Raw genomic sequence first — 23,070 nt, 5'->3', positions numbered from 1 at the left:
TTTTGTTTTGAAACAAAATTCTGACATATTTCGCTTAAGAATTTCTTGCTCTTGGATTAAGATAGGCAAAATGTAGGTTTAAGACATTACCGACTAGTTTCGAAAATGGCGCGATTTTTAAATCAAGATATCAATTTACTCAGCTTGAAAAAAAACTTTTTTCTTATTTTAAAAATAAAAATTTTTAAAGTGATTTTTTCGGACTACATTCATTTACTTCAGATATGTTAAAGTAGAAATTTATTTAAAAAAAAATTTTTTTTTTCATTACTTTAAAAACATCTTCCATCAAGGAATTATTACTTGAACCAAAAATTTAAAGTTCTTAAAATAATAATACGACATTTTTAGTTGAAGACAAGTGGTCTTGCTTAAAGAATTCAATAGTATCGATTGAAGATAATATAGTTTCGGGTCAAGACACGAGAGTTATCCATCAAAGATACAAAATCTTTCGAGCCAAGAAAATCTAAATCAAGACAAGAATTTCTTGAAGCAAGACAACTGGTTTTCTTCAGAAATAAATTCTTGGCTCAAGAAAATATTTCTTGAGTCAATATAAAATTTCTATCAGTGTAGAAATTTAGCAAAATAGCTCTTGTGGTACTAAATTTGTATTGACTATTTAAATTTGCATATTTAAAATGTGAACCCTACCTCGATTAGTGTTGTAATGCATATTTTCATGAATAAAAATAGAAATTTTCTTACGATTGTTTTAAAAAACTGAAAATCATTAATTGAAGATATAACGAATATGTTTCTGTAAAAATAAGAAAAACAAGCGGTATTTATTTTGTTGTAAAAAATGCTAAAAATTAGCTACCCTCAACAGTTTTCGAATTTTCTGTCGTTGCTTGAATCATAAGAGATAGCGACTTGGCAACGTTACACTGGGAATTTCTTCTTGATTTTTTTGCTTTTAGTCTCAGACATACTTGTTAAGGCTTTGGTTATTTTAGCACCAATTTTTTTTTGAATAAATTTTTATTTACAATCACCATTTTAAAAGTAACCTCTAAAAATTTTTCAAAACATTTAAATTCCACGACCCGCGTCTCCACATTAGAATAAACAGAGAAAAGAAAACCACGTTGCCAGATCGGAGAATCGACGCAGTATGAATATTTTTGGGCTTCTACGCATGTGAGAACACGCGAAAAAGTGGACTGTACCTCAACTTGTTTTCATTATATTAATAGTACTTAACATAGAAAAAATCTTCTTTAAAGTTGAGCACGACTGCTCGGTGGGAACGTCCTTAAGGATTTTAGTTACTTAAATAGTGTCAAGCAATTTTTTCAAATATTTTTTAAAATAATTATAATTTTTATTGGTTTCGTAGTATTTAGTTTAAACTTGAAAATGGAATGGAAACAATTAACAATTTAAAAAAATAATTATTATTAAGGTTTTCTGAGGACCCGAGTAACACCCGATGCAAATGGTAAATTGAACGGCAATTTAGCATTGAAGGACATTGTCAGAGGTCTTCAATGGGTGAGAGAGAACATTGGAGCATTTGGAGGTGATCCAACACGTGTGACGTTAATGGGTCATGACACTGGAGCGGCTCTTGTTAATCTTGTTCTTCTTGCACCATTTTCCAAAGGTATTTTTTAAAATCAACACTCTAATAAGTATATTCTATTTTCTTAGGTAAATTTTTCTAAAATCTAGCTACTGTACTTGTCTTCATGGTGAATTTTTCAATAAATTTTGTCATAACCTATCAAAATTGGTTAAGTACGGTTCGAAAATACCACTCGTTGAAAAATTTATATATGTATATACATTAGGGTAGCCCAAAAAGTTAGTCAACAGTTGAAACTTGCAAAAAAATGGGACACAATTCCTTATTGGTTGAAATTAAGGCTCGCTCGTAGCGCGCTATTTAAATTTCTAAAAGAAATTTATTTCGATGTCGATAGTTCATTAAATTACATCGAACATCGATGATTCGATTTAAAAAAAAATCGACCAAAAAAATCGATGTTTCCCGAAAAAAACATCGATAGTAAAATATAATATATATTATATATCGGATCATATACTATTCCGAATATAATAGAGGTCATATATCTGCGAATAATAAAATATATATCTTACTGGTATATTAAATGTTATATCAAAAATGTATGACACTATTATATAATATTTTATACAATAATCCATATATGACATATATTTATTAAGTGACAAAATTTTATATATTTGCCCATATATAATTTTATATATTTTTATATATGTAAAGTATAATTCTCGGTATATGATCAGCTATATAACTTTTTAATGCAAGGCAATAATCATTAATTATCATTTAAAAAACTGTACTATATGTTTTGTATACATTACTTTTTAATTATTCTATAAAATACAAATTGAATTTAATATGAATCTGCATGAATATGAAATTCAATGTCCTCTAAAATATTTAAATTATTTTTTCAATCATTTTAATTAATTAAAATAAAATAATTAACTTGATATTATATACATATGAAAAATACTTATTGTATATAGATTTTAAAATGGAAATCAGTTTCACGAATGATATCAATTTTATGGCTGACTAGTCCAATTAAAATAATTATTTCATTTAAATATCGTTAAAATTATTGAAACATAATAATGAAACAATATTGTTACAACCATTAAAATTGTGCTTATAGAAGAAATTATGATGTATTATAGAATTATTGTAATATTAACAAATTTACATACTTTATTTCGTGGATATATTTAATGATATTATCTCAAGCGCGGAAACAAGGTCATATAATAGTACCATAATTGTCAAAAAAAAAATTACTTGGCGGTAAAAAATCTAGGAGACAATTGACCCTGCTGCTTAAACTCAAAAATTTTTACTGTCTCCGATCTCAAAAACCTCAAAAAAATATTGGATATATATATATATATATATATATATATATATATATATATATATATATATATATATATATATATATATATATATATAACTGGAGGTCTTTTCAGAAAGGCAGAAAAAAAAAACCGCTTCCTCTCATATGTTGACCAATACATCCTGGGTCAAAAAATTAGATATGTTTTAAAAGAAATGATAAATTCAAATATTTATTCTTTAATTCAAATTTATAAATTGTATTTATTTTATATAGGAATTTAATCTGATTTTGCCCATACTATTCCTTATCCAGGCCTATATCGGACTTATTTTCATATGACATTTAGTCTGTTTTAAATCGGGTTTAGACTAAAAACGGACTTTTTTATTATAATTATTGGTCTGTGTTCTTAATGATGGTTCCCGTAATTTTGCGAAATTCTTCCTTATACCAGTATAGGAATTACAACCATAAATTATGGGAGCAGTTCCTATAATCATAGGAATGTTTTCTATAATTATAGATAATTATATATAATTATCTATATAATATAATTATATATTCCTATTATTATATGAATGTTTCCCATAATTATATATAATTATCTATATAATATAATTATATATTCCTATAATTGTAACAATGTTTCCCATAATTATACATAATTATATAATATAAATAATTATATATAATTTTATATAATGATGGGAAACGTTCCTATAATTATAGAAACTGCTCCCATAACTTATGATCGTAATTCCTATACTGGTATAGGAAAAAATTTTAAAAAATTATGGAAACCATACCCATAATTTTTTTCTCGTGTAAGGAAAAGTGGGGCAAAAGGGCCTTTTAAGAAATGTGGGCTTATATGTAATATAAATGTCATTCCATTTTGCCCCCAGAGATCCATTTTGCCCCACTATCCCCTAATAGGGAAAGGGGCGGGGGCATTTAAAATTTTGAGTGCCTCGAATGATTTGGGGGCCAATTTTGCCCCCCCCCCCTCTTCTCCTATTCACAAATTTTATATATATTTTTTTTTTGTTTAAAAACTCCACAAATATTTTACATCAATTTCATAAAAAACTAATTAGTGTTTATTGTGCAATTGATTTTAATTAGCTTAACAAGTCATTAATTTAATTGAATGTCATAAACGGCTTTTAATTTCCATGCATATATTTTATGACAGATCAGTCATAAAATAAAAAATTAAACGATAAAGTCAATCTCATTAAGCTTGATTCATTTTTATCATCCAAATTCGTCCATCACAGCCCGAACTCCACTTGCCTGTCATCCATTTATTTTAATTGATTGTTCATAAAACATTTTATTAGTGCATATATACATTCAATCCACTTGTTATCAATTTAAAAATTTAATTCGACAGTATAATATCTCTATTTTATTTTATTTTATTTATTTTTTTTTTTTTTTTCATTTACTTTCCGGCTTCCCTTTCTCTCACTAAATTTTTTATTTGTACACACGTTTTCGTACTAAAAAAAAAAATAAAAATACCCTACACGTTTACTAACCATCGAATGAGAAAAAAAACGCTTGACGGTGTTAGTGTATAAATAGTACCGGAAGTTTGTCATCCGTTATTGTTATATTTGTGAAACAAGGATCTGACGATAAAAAAAAAAAAAAAATTAGTCACAAAAATATGAATTCCATTTTTTTAACTTTTTTTTTCTTGAGTATTTTTGTTTACTGAATCAATAGAACTGAGGAAAACAATTTTTTCCGTATGGCATTTCTAAACCTTTTATTTATATATTTTATATATTCTCTGCCCAATCATATTTTCAGATTTATTTTGTAAACTGAAAAAAATGTTCTACTAACTCATCAGTTGTTTAACTATGTCGTGAGTAAAATCAAGTGAATAGTCCGGATATAGTCAGACATACTCTACTTTTTTTCTTAAAGGCAAATTTTTATATATATTTCAAATACCAACTTAATATATATTAATTATTATTATTTTTTTAGTTAGCCCGACACACGGAAAAAATAATCGGTAGCCGCTACTGATAATTTTTCGGTAGATGCTACCCATTACTGATCGGTAGCTGCTACCAATTTTAATCGGTAACGGCCACCGAAATAACATCGGTAAATGCTACTGAAAAAGTTGATGGCTGCTACTGAAAATTAATCGGTAGTAGCTACCGATTGGCAATTAGTAGCCGCTATCAATTATTTTTTGGTAGGCGCTAACAATTTTAATCGGTAATGGCTACCGAAATAAACGGTACCAGCTACCGAAAAAAAATCGGTAACTGCTACTGAAAAAGTCAGTAGCCGCTACTGATTATTTTTTTCCGTGCAGCAGCAGTAAACTCTAGTAGTCCGATTAACAATATAAGTGACAGAAAGAATTTTATTTAAATCGAACTGCAATAAACGAATATTAAAATTTTTTTCTATTACTTACGAAAAAAATTAATACTGTCAGTAAAGTTATGACAAATATTTTTAATTAAGTACAAAAAAATTAAGTTACTGCTCGACAATCAACTTATATAAATATGATAAAAAATAGTTACAAATTATATCGTAAAAAATTTTCAGAGCAAACGGATTTTTTGTCGATTATTTTACTCGCACAAAAATATTTTTACACTCTTTTAATTACATCGAAATAGGTCAAGTTGTATATTAGCATATCGCATGCCAAAAAGTAAAAGGGTGTATACCAATGTATGCGCCCTTTTACCTTTGCAAAGGTAAAAAGGGCGCATAAATTTTTTTGTCATCGCCAATTGATTAGTAAACATTTTCTACGCTTGAAAATCACATATTGTTTTCCCAAAGGTAAAAGGGCGTATGTCTTTAATTATGCGCCCTTTTAGCTTTAGGAATTTGAAAATTTTGTGACCAAAAGGTAAAAGGGCGTATAAATTTTTTTTCTAAAAAATTTATTAAAAAGCTTAGCCGAAGTCTAAAAATGAAAAAAAAAAAAAAAAAAAAATGCTGCAAATTGTATGAATGTTATTTTATTTCACAGTCAATTATTAAAGTTTATAATAGTATTTTAAAATTCTTATACTAAATTGAAAAAAAAAAAAAGCAGAAATACCCGGTTCATTTAGGTACGATTCCTATACCCTCTTCCTCCGTGTCTGTCGCACGTACTTTGGATTTTTTTTTTTTTTTTTTCCATATATTCTGATTCATGACGGATCCATAATCCAAAACACTGATTAAAAAAAAAGTCAATAAATTTTTATTTTTTATAGTCGTTATGAAAATTTTTTATTCAATTGAAAATTTGATATTTTCATTTTATTTTTTTTTTCAGTTATTTATTTTTTAATAAATTAAAAAAAAAAGTGTAGGAGGAGTGTTTTTTCATCTAACTTGTCTTGTGAAATTATTTGTCAGTATTTTGTATTAAAACTAGAATTTTTTTTATGCGCCCTTTTACCTTTAGGCACTACTTTTCAAAAGGTAAAAGGGCGTATGTCTTGAGATACGCCCTTTCAGCTCAAGGATGCCCAAATTTTTTTTTTGCAGATCTTTGCGTTTCGAAAAATTTCAAAGCTAATGGCAAAATAAAATTTTTTTATACGTCCTTTCAGCATAATTCCCTACTAACCTGTAGCAATACGCCCTTTTACCTTTTGGCACGCGATATATTATATTTTCGCTTATTAAATATTAAATATATTACGCTTATTAAATATATTAGTCATATATGGAATATTGTATAGCATATTATATAATGATGTCATACATTTTTGATATAACATTAAACATACAACATTCAATATACCAGTAAGATATATATTTTATTATTCGCAGATATATAACTTGTATTATATTCGGAATAGTATATGATTCGATATATAATATATATTATATATCACAGTATAGGATGAACAGTAAATTGAAATTGATTATTGAATTAATTTTAAAATCGGATGAATCCATTAGAAAAATGAATAATATTATCATTTATCACATATATGTAGGATTATACATAGTGATCTATAGCAATAATATATCTCATCATATACTTTACACTATATACTTTCACATATAAAAAATTATTATATTGTTACATTATATTTTGCAACATATATGAAAATATATATGGCAATAATACATTTGAAGTTATATCGTCACATATATCATAATTATATTGAATAAACATATATAATTAGATACATATAATTTTATCGTCATATATGGTCACATATTCACCATATACTTATCAATATATGTTCGACCATATATAGTTTTTTTACACGGGTAATAATAAATAGTAATTAGCAAATAAGTGTGAGCCTTGAAAACTGGATATTTCTTTTTACTCCATTTACCCCCCCCCCCTTCCTCTACATTTTTTCTAAGCTAAATTTTTTATCAAGGAGCCGAGTTGAACAAAAAGTTATCGATAAACAATAAACGATAAAAAAAAGTTATTTGATCACAATAAAAAAAAAAAAAAAATTGATGTTTGAGAACATTTGCTCGGAAGACATTAAATTTTCAAAGTCCATCGTCCAAATATAAAGCACCTGTCGCCAATCTCTGTGGCCATTACTACTAGAGTAAAATCTTGCAAAATCGTTTCTCTATTCCAGTATCTGTGGTATAATACATAATAGAAGAGTTTTTAAAGAATACAATGAAAATTTTTCAAATGCACTGTTTTCAAGTACAACAAGTGTTCTTCAAAATTACATAAATATATAACTTTATAATAGCCTCAAAGAAATACTAAATCTTTTTTAATTACGTAATCACGAATAGATTGAATTTTTTGATTAATTTTTACCATTGCTTCCGGCTGTTTTGTTCTTCTTACAGACGAAAAGTCACAGAAGCTTAAGAAAGTAATTATTAAATTGAGGTAGATGTCGCGAGTGTCACGCTATGTCTCATAAGTGAAATTTCATAAAATTGAAGTATATTAAGACAGATGTCCTGAATGTAATTAAAATAAAAAAAAAAGTTTTGACTTGATCGTCTTAAATCATGACTAAGCAAGCCAGTTAAGTCTAAACGAAGGTGAATTCCCCAATATATACATATATATACATATATACATACTCAGATAATCTGGTTTGTAGATCGAAAGTTTCCATCAACTTGACGTCAAGTTGTTGCCAATTATAAGATATTCCAACTTTTGACTACAGTATGAGTACAATTTAAACCACAAGTTGTTCTAAATCGACAATGAATTTTTGATGTCAAGTTGACAGGAAATGTTAACGGAAAATTGTGGAAACGAAACTGAAGAAAAAAGTTGTTTTAATTGGATGGGTGCTGATAGCCACTTTGGCTGCGAATGGACGAAAACCTTCTGCTGGAATTAGGTGCGAAATTGACTGTAAAGAGTTGTTGTTTAATTAGTTGACGTCAACTTTCTTACAACTTCCCAAATTGAAAATAACTCATGTTTTTCGATAACCTGTATTTGGCGCAACTTTTTATAGAAAATCAGTGTTGAGGCACGATAGAATTGACTATTTAAATTTTTTATATGAATTTTTACTTTGGTAAATTTTTTAAAAATTCAAAAAATATTTCTTTTTTTCAAGAATTAGAAAAATTGATTTTTCCCTTAACGTCCTCAGTTTGTCTAACTTTCACCCATGAATTTTTTATTTTTTACACGGAGAAAAAATATAGTAAATTTTATTAAAATTATGAAAATAATTACTAAATTTGGATAGTAATTTTGAAACGCTTATGATTTATATGAAAATTTATAAACAGATAAACATATTATACAAGTCGTTCAGTAATTTTTCATACACTGGTTATGGAAAATCTCCTATATTCCCGGGTCAAAAAAGTAAATCTGTTTTAAAGTAAATGATAAATTCAAATATTTTTTCTTTGATTCAAGTTTATAAATCGTATTTAATTTATATAGGAATTTAATCTGTTTCTGCCCGTACTATTCCTTATCTAGGCTAATATCAGATTTATTTTCATAAGATATTTAGTCTGTTTTAAATCGGGTTTAGACTAAAAACAGACTTTTTTATTATAATTATTGGTCTGTGTTCAAATGTTTTTAAGGACAAAAACAAACTTTATTCACTATAATTTTTAGTCTGTTTTTAATCACTTTTAGATCTAAAACAGGTTTTTTTAAAAATATAAATAATAATCATAATAATCTAGATTTATAAATTTATTTTAATTTTCTTAATATTTGAAACGCTAATACGCTTCCGTAATAAGATGTCACAAGAATTTTGATGTTTTCTAATGCCAAAATATTTTCGATTTTATCCAGTGAATAAGAAAATTTTTTTGACATTTTAAGAGTCATTTTAGCACTTTTGTTCAATGCTGTAAATATTCAGTCAAGATAACTAAAAATTAAGCTGTCAAACTTTCATTAGCTGCCGACATTTTTAAACAAAAGATACTAAATAAATAGTAAACAAAACATAATCAATTCTGTAACTTAATATTTTCTTATAAACATTGTCCATAAATAAAAATTTTATAAGTCCATGATTTAATCTACTTTTGTCCTTGCTAATTTTCAGAACTCAAATTTTTTCAACGTTCAAGAATTAATCTAGTTTGGTCTGCCCATAACGCAATTGTTTTTTAAAGTAACTGGTCGAAAACAGCTAAAAATTTTTGTAAAAGTTCAAAAACAGATCAAATAATTTAACTAGACTAAAATCAGATCAAATTTTTCGACCCGGGTTGCATATTAATTGTTAGTTATATTTAGTAAATTTTACTATCCCGTTTAGTAAATTTTACTATATTAGAATGAAAAAAAAATAAAATTAAATTTATATTAGCTTTTAACTTTTTATCATTATTGCTATCATTTTGATTATTATTGTTATTTATGTCATCTGTATTGGTGTTGGTGTCGATTTTTGTTTTTTAAAAAATCACTTGTTTCAACCGAGATTCGAACCCTGATCTCCCGCGCGCGAGTCCTTTCCTATGTCTGACGGCCCGAAGTCTCCTTTGGACAAAAGTTTCAGAACTTGTAATACATATTTGTATATGCTATCCCCACCAACTTTTAATTTTATCTATACACAGTAAAATTTACTATACAGACAGTAAAAAAATATAATCGTGTTAGCAAAAAATACATTGCGTATAGTAATTTTTAATACTTTGTATAGAAACAAATCCTATATTGTATTGGAAAATTTACTTTCTTAAATTAATATTTATTAACAGTACTTATAGTAAAATTTACTGTACAAATAGTCAAAAAACCAATCGTCTTAGCAAAAAATACATTACGCATAGTAATTTTGAATATCTTATGTAATTATTACTAACTAGTAAATTTTATTAAACGTTCAGTAATAATTACAATACAGTATGTATTTTTTCATATCTGTCAGTAAATTTTACTATAGTACTGTAATTTTTACTATACTATTTTCTATGTGTATCGTTCCCTTATCATCTCTACTATCGTAAACATCAAATTAACATTCTTATTTCTCTTCCATGATCTTCCGCAACATTTTAATACTGTTATTTTTAATTTTAAAAATTATTCCACTTTTTTCCTATTTTAGTCTTCTGAATTTTAAATTACATGCAACAAAAAAAAATATCAATATGCTTAAAACTTTCTCATTAATGTAGCCAACAACTTTCTTATAAACTTGTTTTTTTTTCTTTACATAATAAAGATAGAGGATACCTTGAAATTGACGGAACTGCTCAGAAATATTTTTTTTACTAAAAAAAAATAACAACAAAGTTAAAAATTAAAAATCGTAAAATTAATGTCTTAATTAGAAGACACCAAAAATTAAATTAGTAATTAATTTAATTAGTAATGATTTTAAAAGTAATTAATTATGATTTAAATTGAAATAATTATTATTCTTAACAATGTCTAATGTCCATTTTAATGATAAAGAAATGAAAAACGACATCGTTATCCTCAGACAATAAATGAGCTTACGATATTCCGTCCATGATGACATTCTCCTTTCTCTCTCGCTCTCTTTCTCTTCTATCAAAGTTTGATTTACTTTCAATCCCCAGAGGAAAATTGCAAAGTTACTTCAGCAACTCGATTTTCTTCTACCTTATACCTTAGCTTCATCAGCAAACGTCTTTCGTCGTTATCCTTGGTACTTAAACTGCTGCTAGATATCGTCGACGGTTTCTTTATTATACTCCTGCTGTATTGTTTTGTGTTTATTATTGATCTCAACGCCTTTCCGTCGGAAGTGATAAGTGAACAAGTTTTCAATTTCGCCGTACTTTAAGCATTTTCTCATAACATTCTTTTCAAATGCATTATTTCCGTCCAATATTTATTGAATATATAATATACATTTTTTTTTCTTTGTTATTACAAAATTACTAAACTTTAATTATTAATTATGATGCTGATAACATCCTATTGATTCATCGTTAATTGGATAATAAGGTATTCTCATTAAAGTATAGAAATTATTTATCAAAACTTATAATTTTCTTTTTTATTAAGTTTTAATTAAGAAGAGGAGTGGGGGAAAAACAAACCCTATAAAACATAATTTTATTTCTTTTTTTTTTTTTTTTCGGCTTCGATGATATAACTCGGTCATAAAAAAAAAAAATTCGAAAATTCGGAAATGCACATTTCAATGGCTCATTTTATTTTTAATCATTACTTTTATTTTATAATATTAATTTATTATTTTTTATTATGAATTTTTATTTAACTTATAAATTATCAATTTAATTTTTTTATTTCTTATTTTCAGTTTAATATTTTTTTGTTAACATTTTTTTTAAATATCCCGCCTTTTTGTCTTAGATGTCGCTCTTTTTTTTTTAAACCTATACTGGTACACTAGTGCTGCCGCCGGTAGTTGGTGGAGAGAAAAAATGAAAAAAATAATAACAGTAAAAATAAAAATGGCGGCTAAATTTTTCGTGAATAATCAGTTTTACGTTTTTAATTAATTACAATTAAACTAAAAGGATTTAGATAGTGATTTTCCATAGGGTTCTTGTGATAAAAAATACAAAGATAATAAAAAAAAAGTTGGGCCGATTAATTGTGTCTATCGAGAGTTATCGTGTTTACGAAGTTTCATGCGTAACAATGGACATCACGCGTTTCTTGAGTTTAAATAATTTATTTTAAACCAATAAAATGACGAATCGACTTAATTTTAGGTTCGAATTGTTCCTCAATAAATTTTCTGAAGAATAGTATACAACTTTACCTATTTTGGTGTAATTAAAAGAGTGTAGAAATATTTTTGTGTGAAAAAAAATAGTCAAAAAAAAACCGTTCATAGAACACCCTTGCTTGAAGTGTACAATATTTAATCTTAGGCAAAAGCGGACACCTTAATAAATTAAGAAATTGTTTATACCTAATTTTACTTTACTTTAGTCTTAAAAAAAAATGAGAAGAAAATTTAAAAAAAAAATCTGAAGCTCAATTTTTCCATTTATAGTTTTAATTTTTCAAAAATTTAATGGGGCCTATTTTACCCTCTCGTCTTCTAATTAATTTTTTTTTCTATTTAATTTTCTAATGATACTTATCGCATCATTTTTTAAATAAGAGTTTAAATTTCACATCTAAATAAATCATTTCTTCACGATAACTTTTATCATTTAAATATTTAAGAGATCCCCAAGGAATTTTTTATGCTTAATGGATAAACCCGTAAAACTTTACAAGCATAAACGTATATCTATATATAATGTATATACTTTCAAATTAATTAGAAATACAGCTCTGAGTATTATTCCCTCGCGAACTAAAATCGTAAACTTTTATTCTCAATACATATATATGAGTTATTTATCTACATATATTTATATCTAAAAGCGTAGTGTTGTTTTGCTCATAAATTAAATAAAACAATAAAAATAAATTCAATCCATTTTAATTTATTTTATTTAATTGATTTAATCTAAAGTTTAAAAATATTTTATTTTATTTTATTGTGAAAATAAATTAATTGCAAAAAAAAAAAAAAAAAAAAAGATGTTTTATATTTTATACCTTTGGTCTTTAAAATTTCTTTATATTTAAGATGATGAGAATTTTTTAACGCAAAGGTAAAACTTTTTACCTTTGAAAGTGAAGAAATCCGTGAGGATGCCTTTTATCTTAAAAGCAAAATTGAATATAAAGAAAAAAATAAAATAAAATGAGTGAAACACTTTGGCGTAAAAAACCTAACGTCATATTCCTCATCGACTTAATATGACTTATACGTCAATATAAAAGGCAAGATAAAAGATGAAAGCTCAATTCCATTTATTTTTATGCATTAAATTTTATGTATATTCTTTTAGCATTTAAGTATCGATATATATGTCATATTTTTTTTATTCAAGCATCTAACGTTTTTTAATGTACCATAGGTTTGCTGCACAGAGTAATACTATTGAGTGGTTCGGCACTAAGTCCTTGGGCATCAGTACACGATCCTAATAACCTGAGGCGAAAGGTCGGTGAGCAACTTAACTGTTCAATGAACAACGACGACGAGGACATTGCTGATTGTCTTCGTGGTGTACCACTTCATGTGTTACTTAACATTGAATTGCCTGAAATCAAGTAATTACTCTGTTTCAATTAACCGTATTCTAAATGCTAAACACTGACTATTGATTACTGACTACCGACTACTAAATGCCTTATTATTAAATATTTGGTATCACCGATTTATGACAAATCGACTACGGAGAGAAGAAAATAGTCGTAATTCCTATGTAGAATGGTAACCATTACTATGTTACATAGAAACGAGAATTTTTTAGCGTCGAGAGTCACCAGGCAGAGTAATCTCCCCCATTCTACACAGTAACGGTGACTATGCTAGCATAGTACTGATTACCATTCTACATTGACGAGAGAACTATGTAAATGGACATCACTACAATGTTACCTAGTAACGTTTACCATGTTTTATTTATTTCATTTTTAGTAAATAAGGTTATGACAAAACAAACAACTCAGTTTACTATAAATAGATATATGTAGAAATTGAATTAATCTATTGAAATAATTAAGATATTGCTCAATAAGAAATATCATTTGTTGATAACAGATAAATAATAATTAAATAAATTAAAATATTTAATAATATACATCGCACATATACATGCATACACATACACACAGGTTACTGCGCAACTATCTGCGCATGTTAACTTCCTTGTCTCACTTATTAAACTGTAACGACAGCTATTCCAGCATGGGACTGAGTAGCATTCTACATAACCCTGATTCCCATGCTAGATAACGATTTTTACCATTTTAGTTGTTTCAATGTAACATAGTAATCATTACCAGACAAATGATATTGAGTCCTATTCTACATAGCATTATATAAGGATTTTTACCATTTTAGTTGTTTCAATGTAGCATAGAAATCATTACCATTCTTCTCTCTCCGTGTAGGGATGTGCGAATTACTCGTAAATTTTCTTTTGAACGGCTTAAAATTGTAATATTTTTTCCAATAGTTCAAATTTTTGTTAGATGTAAATTTAATAGATCTTAAACGCGAATCTGTAGAAAAATCTAATTTTGGATAGTTTGAAAACTAACCTCTCCATTAAATAAAATTCGAATACTTGAAAACTAATTAAAATTTTCTCGATTCAAATCGAGCGATTTGAAAATAGAAGAACAATTCGATTTTATCGAATTATTTTGAAATTCGAATTATTCGATTCTATATGATACGAATAATTCGTAAGTTTAGAATATTTGCACACCCCAATTTGCAATTAATTAAAATTTGATTCAGAAGAATTACCGTAAATTACGGTATTTTACCGTAAAGTGCGGTGGTTAGGTAAGTCCGGGTAAAAGTGTGGTATTTTACCGTACATTTGCAGTAGCACTGTGATATTCCACCACAAAATACCATACTTTACAGTAAAATACCGCATTTTACGGTAATTTTCCTGATTACCATAAAATGAACTACCTATTTTCTCCGTAAATTACCGTAAAATACGACAAATTTTCAACAATTACAGGATTGTACCAAAAGTGTGACATTTACAGTAAATTCAAATACAGTTTGTTGTAACATTGCGATGTTTACCATAAAATGCCGTACTGTACTCTAGAATACTGCATTTTTACGGTAAATCTCGTAAATACTGTAAACTACCTATTTTACCGTAAATTACCCTTCGAATGCGGCAAATTCGCACTAAACTACTGACATTTTCAGTATTCAGCAAAATCACCGCAAATTACAGTATTTTACCGTAAAATGCGACGTTTACGGTTAATTTCGGTAAAAGTGACCATTACCGTAAATTTCGGGCAATACTGCAATATTTTACCATAAAATACCGTATTTGACGGGAAAATACCGTATTTGTAGGATAATTGTTTTTGAATGCCGTAAGTTACTGCATTTTACCGCAAAATACGGGAAATTTAGTATTCTGCAGAAGAATACGGTAATTTACCGTTATTCGGCCCTACTAGAGAACACATTGAGCTTTATTGTTAATTTGGCGTTTATGGGTTTTGTTTGACAAAAAAACTTGGACAAAATTACTGTAGACACTCCTTAAAACTAAAAATAAATTACTAATTACAATAAATAATAAAAAAAATATGTCCTATAGATTTATGCCACGTATTGGGCCTGCGTTGCCAATATATCAAAACAATCCAGATCCAGCGATGGACATGGAACGTGCAAGCGATGCATTTATTAAGGTTCCACTCATACTCGGTGTAACGACTGCCGAGGCTTACCTAGATTTCAATGACAATGAAATACAATTTGGCTTTGAAGAGAATCAGCGTAATCGGATTTTACGTACGTACATCAGAAATGCATATTACTATCATTTAAATGAAATACTGTCAGCTGTGAGAAACGAGTACACCGACTGGGATAAACCAATAATACATCCAGTTAATTTAATGGAATACACTATGGAGGCTCTCAGTGATGGACATACTGTTGCTCCGCTTATGAGAGTTGCATTTTACCATGCACGACGTGGTGCCAATACTTACTTCTACCACTTTAACTATCAATCCAAGGACAGTAAATTTCCGCAGGTAACTAAAATTCATTTATCTTTTCTACTTTTTAAAGGTCCCGCTGAAAAAAAGTTTTATATAATTGGATAGAAAAAATGGCCCGATCCATTTGCATACAATCATACAGAATTATACCTTATTTGTTTATATTCACATACTGTATTCATATAGATTATATATAATTATATACAATTATATATAATTGTATAGGGGAGAGTGGGGGCGATTGGACCAGTAAGCTTAAAAAATCAAAAAAGTATAAAAATGAGTCGTGCTCTTGGAATTATATTTTAATACACAAAACCTTAGTCTGACTAAAATTTGGGACCAATATGATGATTTAATTTAAAAAAATTCAAGTTTTTGTGTTTTTAGGCATCTGAACTTTTTTTTCAGCTCTTGACAAATTGTTTAATAATTTTTAAATTTTCAAATGTAATCTTAAAATTTTTTTTGTAATATCTTCATACATATATTAGTCATAAATTTCAAACTTTACTTCTAGTAAAATAGTTCTTGAATATGTTTTTTTAAACTAATTATTTAAATAAAATCATGTGGGATCAATTGGACCAGTACTCTATGGGACGGTTGAACCATACGAATTACGCTGTGAGCATTAGGCATGCGCGCGCATCTTGACAGAATGTGAAAACAAGCTAGACTAACCAAGAAAAAAAATAATTATATTGGCAGAAGTTTTAAAAGTGATTGTTATAACATATAATGTCATATAAAATAATAAATATTATTAGAAGTGTTGTAATTTCAGTTTTAAGCTGTAATGAATAGTTAATTATTCATTAAAGTCATTCGTTTGTGGTTCTAATACTCTTGGTTCAATTGTCCCCGACTAGTGGTTCAATTGCCCCCGCAAAGTGGACGATCGAAGCATTTGATGCAGTTGTACAATTTCGTATTTATTAAAAATTTTTATCATTTGTTAAGTTATGTGCTTATGAGAAATGATAGTCTACAGTAAATTATAATTTCGTAAAAAAAAGTTTTTATTTTGCCTTTATTCATATAAAAAATAAATGTTATAGTATTTTTGATTCAATTGACCCTACCCTGCCTTACAAATATATATTCGTATATAATTATATACTGTATTCGTATAGATTATATATAATTATATACAATTCTATATAATTGTATACAAATACATACATTTGTATATAATTACATACTGTATTTGTATAGATTATATATAATTATATACAATTCTATATAATTGTATACAAATACGTACATTTGCATACAATTTTATCATATTTTTTGCACATTTATATAGAATTATATACCATTGTATATAATTGTATACAAATACATACATTTGTATATAATTACATACTGTATTTGTATAGATTATATATAATTATATACAATTCTATATAATTGTATACGAATACGTACATTTGCATACAATTTTATCATATTTTTTGCATATTTATATAGAATTATATACGATTGTATATAATTGTATACAAATACATACATTTGTATATAATTACATACTGTATTTGTATAGATTATATATAATTATATACAATTCTATATAATTGTATACGAATACGTACATTTGCATACAATTTTATCATATTTTTTGCATATTTATATAGAATTATATACGATTGTATATAATTATATATAATCATATAAAAATTTTATATAATTATGCATTACCTCTATCCAATTGTATATAATTCATATATAACTGTATACAGTTATATAAAATCTTCTTTCATCGTGGATTACAAATATTTATTTTATAAAATTTAATAAGCGATAGAAATAGAAAAAAAATATTTTTCACGCCTGCAAAAAGAATTTATTTACCCTATTTTTTTTTTTTGTTTAAATAAACACAACGTACTTTTTATTTAGACAAAAAATATTCTCAGCTCTTTTAAACTTACAAAAAAAAAAAAAAGTTGTAAAAATAAGCACGAAGGAAAGTATTCAAATGAGCACTTTCACACACCGAAGTATACATTTTTTTAAAATATATTTTTTTATACACCTCTAACTTTTCTTCGATGAATAATAGATATCTCAGTGGTAAAGTTAATTCAGACCTTAAATTGAATTTTTTTTTTTAAAAGAAAAAAAAAAAGAAGGAATTTACAGAAAAGAATTTTTAGTTTTAAAAGTCTCTGATTGATATTAGCATCCAGATAGTTACCATGTAGACTTACTTCTCAAACAATCGTTTGCAAAAAAAAGTTTGTAAACTTTTTTCTTTCTTAATTGTCTAATTTACATTTTTCCATTTGTGTTGGAAGTTTGATTATTTGTTTTGTTATTGTTAATTTGAATTGAGAGAAAAATTTTTCAACTAATTCGAAGTTAAGTTATCAGAATAATATCATAGATAATACTAGTAACTTAATACAAACTGTTGAATTTGTCAAGCAAGACAAGTTTCCATGCTCGATAACGATGACTAAACACTCCGTAACTAGCAAGGAAACTTGTGCGAGCAAACGCTTTCAACTGTAGTTATACTCAAGTTTAAAGTTCATGCTGTGTTGGAAAATTGACAAGCTGATGATAATAGTGCGAGTTTTTTTATGATTAAAACAAAACAAATAATGGAAAATCGGGAAATGCACATCTCAATCGCTCCTTCTATTTTTAATCATTACTTTTATTTTATACTATTAATTTATTTTTTTTTATTATGAATTTTTATTTAACTTATAAATTATCAATTTGATTTTTTTATTTCTTATTTTCAGTTTAATATTTTTTTGTTAACATTTTTTTTAAATATCCCGCCTTTTTGTCTTAGATGTCGCTCTTTTTTTTTTAAACCTATACTGGTACGCTAGTGCTGCCGCCAGTAGTTGGTGGAGAGAAAAAATGAAAAAAATAATAACAGTAAAAATAAAAATGGCGGCTAAATTTTTCGTGAATAATCAGTTTTACGTTTTTAATTAATTACAATTAAACTAAATGGATTTAGATAGAGATTTTCTATAGGGTTCTTGTGATAAAAAATAAAAAGATAATAAAAAAAAAATTGGGCTGATTAATTGTGTCTATCGAGAGTTATCGTGTTTACGAAGTTTCATGCATAACAATGGACATCACTGGTTATTTGAGTTTAAATAATTTATTTTAAACCAATAAAATGACGAATCGACTTAATATTAGGTTCAAATTGTTCCTCAATAAATTTTCTGAAGACTAGTATACAACTTTACCTATTTTGGTGTAATTAAAAGAGTGTAGAAATATTTCTGTGTAAAAAAAATAGTCGAAAAAAACCGTTCATAAAATTCCCTCAGCACTTTCGCGCTTGAGGTGTGCAGAAGTTATATTACATTAATTCAAATTATTATCTGTAATAAACTCTCTAAAAATTAATTAGAGAAATTTTGACAAAATCAGACAGCCGCTCATTTCGTAATTACTCAACTAGTACAGTTTTCAAAATGAGTTAATAGTTTCAATTTGCACTGATGGTAGTTTCACACTAAAAAGTTTAAAAATTTTCTATTTTGCCAGTGACGTTATTTTTCAATATTAAATTAGTGAAAATTATTTAAACTTTTATCTCAGTACAAATAAATTAACTGCGCTCCCAGAACTCAGCTTATCCAACATTTATATCGTTTTCAATTTAATTATTAACTATTGCGCAACTCAATTGCGAAGCAATGAGATGGGTTCTGCTAACGCTTATCCACGCTTAGACCATGGCATTGCCCAGGCCAGGATAAACTATTAGCTACCCGTAACACTCTCCAATATTTAGGATGGTTATTTTGGGCGCCTGGTAGCAGCGTCCAAAGCACAGGAGATTATACAGGTGGAATATTGAGGTGTATTGTATTTTTCACTAGATTTATACCTGAAAGTATAAATTTTCACCTCTATGCGAAGATCTTCGCATGGAAAAGCTATATATTGTTAAAAGTATATAAAAAAATATATGGTGAATATGTGATAAAAATATATCGGCAAAAATATCTATATTGAAAAATATATGTTTTTTACATATATTGGATTATATATTTATAATAATATATTTACCTATACATAATGTTTTGTATTTTTCTATATATATTATCTCATATAATGCTCAAGATATTCTTGCCATATATGGATAGTATATAAATAATTTATAAGTATAATATAATAAACTTGATATATACTTTCATATATTTTGACCCATATAATTAGTGGTATATGATCTCTATATAATTGATTATATATGAAAGAATTTATATGTTTAAATATATGGTTCGCAGTATATTAGAATTATATTTTTCCAATATATTAAAACTTATATTTTTCGCAATATATTGAAAATTTTATTTTTTCAATATACTTTTTCAATTTCTACACAATTCCACGAAATAAAGTCAAGTTTATTATTTTTTTTCTTTTCATTGATCTTGCATTTACTGAATAACTAACGCAATAACCTAAGAAGAGTAAAAAAAGTGCCATATATTTTATAATATACTGGAAATCATATATTTTGAAATATACTTGAAAACATATATAAAAAATACAAAAAATACTATATATTAATTAATATACTACTTTCAATATAATATATCAATATAAAAAACGATATATTAAAATATATATGTAAAACATACATAAAAAAGTCATATATTGATAAATATATTGGTAATATTTTCTAGCAATATATTTTTATTTAATATATTATCATATATTAATACGGCAAAAATATTAATATTATTTTATATATGATACGATATATCACATTATAATATTCATATATTTTATCATATATGTTTTCACATATAAAACTTTTTTATGCGAGGAACGGCACGTGCTAATTTTTATCATTTATTTTCTCATAAAAGAAAATAACTTTTTCCGCAAAACAAGGCAGGAATTGAACTTTCAGTGCAAATATAGTGAAAAATATACAAAAGCACTATAGAAAACTTTGAATAATATTATAAGAATAAATGCATGAATTATTGTTTGTTGCAGTAAATATTAAAACAATAAAAGAGCGTTTAATTAACAAAAATGTGTATGCCTAACAAGTATATATTTACAAACGGAGACGGAAGAGCTAAGAAACTAAAATGACGTAGGCTAATTAATTTAACGTCAAGATTTAAATTTGATTAACTTGACGAGCATACTATCAAGCTAAAAGCTAAAAATTGCTTATATCTCAAAAGACTAGAAAAACAAATACGCAATTTCCTTTTTATTAACATTTAAGATAATAAGAAAAATCAAGTATTCGTTAATTATTTAATTAATTAGTTAATTTATAAAAAAAAAAAAAAAATTTTGCAACTTTTATAAAAACTCTTAAGAACTTCTGACAAAAAATTGGTGATTTTATAACTTTAGTAGTTGTAAGCTGCTTTGGATAAAAAAAAACATATATATATATGTATATATATATATTAATACGACGGTAATAAGATTAAAGACGTAATTAGAGCTAATTAAGAAATGGATGAACGAATGTGTATAAAACATTATAAGATGTACTTGATAATAATACTAATATAATTTAATGATAGATAATCGTAAAAAAAGAATTTCCAGCACTCTGAAGTATTAATATGAAGTAGAGTCGAAACTGATATAATTGGGAATAACTAAAGAAGGAAACGTGAAAGTGTAATAAATAATTGCTTTATAATTAATTTATTATGGTCGATTGTGTGATTTATTTTATGAAGCTGAAGCTAGCGGCCGGAATAAGTAGCGGCCACGCAAAAAAATTCTGGCCGCTACCTATTACGGCCGCTAGCTTCAGCTTCATATTTATTTTAAATTTATTATACGAATTTGAAAAGAATGTATGAAGTGGTATACGACCAAAGGGATAAATTCCTATGTATTCGGCTATTATGTTGCTGAGTCTACTCATATCTAATAAATATGTAATCTTTGAATGCTTTAATGGTATTAAGTAGCCTGTTATCTAACAATGTGACCTGGTTCAATGTAAATGAATTTAAATTTTTGCAAAATGTAAGACGCATCTGCACACACGGAAAAAAAAATATTGTAAATTTTACTAAAAAATATGAGAATAATTACTTATGATTCATGTGAAAAATTAATAAACAGATAAGCATATTTTACAAGTCGTTTAGTAATTTCTCATATACTGGTTATGGAAAATCTCCTATATGCATATTCATTTTTAGTTATATTTAGTAAATTTTACTATATTATAATAGAAAAAAATTAAATTAAATTTTTATTAGCTTTTAGCTTTTTATTATTATTGCTATCATTTTGATTATTATTGTTATTTATGTCATCTGTATTGGTGTTGGTGTCGATTTTTGTTTTTTAAAAAATCACTTGTTTTAACCGAGATTCGAACCCTGATCTCCCGCGCGCGAGTCCTTTCCTATGTCTAACGGCCCGAGGTCTCCTTTGGACAAAAGTTTCAGAACTTGTAATACATATTTGTATATGCTATCCCCACCAACTTTTAATTTTATCTATACACAGTAGAATTTACTATACAGACAGTAAAAAAATATAATCGTGTTAGCAAAAAATACATTGCGTATAGTAATTTTTAATATTTTGCATAGTAACAAATCCTATATTGTATTAGAAAATTGACTTTCTTAAATTAGTATTTATTAATAGTACTTATAGTAAAATTTACTATACAAATAGTAAAAAATATAATCGTCTTAGCAAAAAATACAGTACGAGTAATTTTGAATATCTTATTATGTAATTATTACTACACGGAGAGAAAATTATGGTAACAGTTATAATATATTATGGGAATGGTTCCCATACTGCATGGTAACCGGTTTTTTTCAAATGTTGATTATAGGAACGGCACCCATAAATATTATGGTAATCATTCCTTTAATTATGGGTATAATTCCCATATGGTATCGGAATAGTTCCTATGGAATCATGGTAATCGTTACCATGTAACTATGATAATGGTTACCATAATATCATGGTAATGGTTATCATGATATTATAGTAACCATTACCATAATACTATTGTAATTGTTACCATAATATTTAGAAATTATAATGAATTTTTTTTTTGTAATAAGCGTTTTTTTTGTATACTTAAAATTTTGTCATATTTTGTAACATACAAAAAAAATGCTTCTTACAAAAAAAAAATTATTATTATTATTTCTAAATATTATAGGAATTATTACCATGATATTA

At 26.5% G+C, this 23,070-nt stretch overlaps 1 protein-coding gene across 3 annotated transcripts in view; it reads left to right on the top strand.

Annotated features, from left to right (window-relative positions):
• The window catches only part of LOC103573002 (neuroligin-4, X-linked), an 89,203-nt gene that overhangs the window by 59,731 nt on the left and 6,402 nt on the right, over positions 1 to 23,070 (top strand). For all 3 annotated transcript variants that reach the window (XM_014441337.2, XM_014441335.2, XM_014441336.2), the window contains exons 5-7: positions 1,412 to 1,612; positions 13,233 to 13,428; positions 15,468 to 15,912. In XM_014441337.2, the coding sequence (XP_014296823.1) occupies positions 1,412 to 1,612; positions 13,233 to 13,428; positions 15,468 to 15,912 (842 nt within the window). The remainder of the gene's footprint in view (positions 1 to 1,411; positions 1,613 to 13,232; positions 13,429 to 15,467; positions 15,913 to 23,070) is intronic.

This window comes from Microplitis demolitor, chromosome 8, assembly GCF_026212275.2.
Source record: "Microplitis demolitor isolate Queensland-Clemson2020A chromosome 8, iyMicDemo2.1a, whole genome shotgun sequence".
In the NCBI taxonomy this organism is placed as follows: Eukaryota; Metazoa; Arthropoda; class Insecta; order Hymenoptera; family Braconidae; genus Microplitis; species Microplitis demolitor.
The sequence above is the reverse complement of the archived record's forward strand: the minus strand, read 5'-3'. Positions and strand labels throughout refer to the sequence as shown.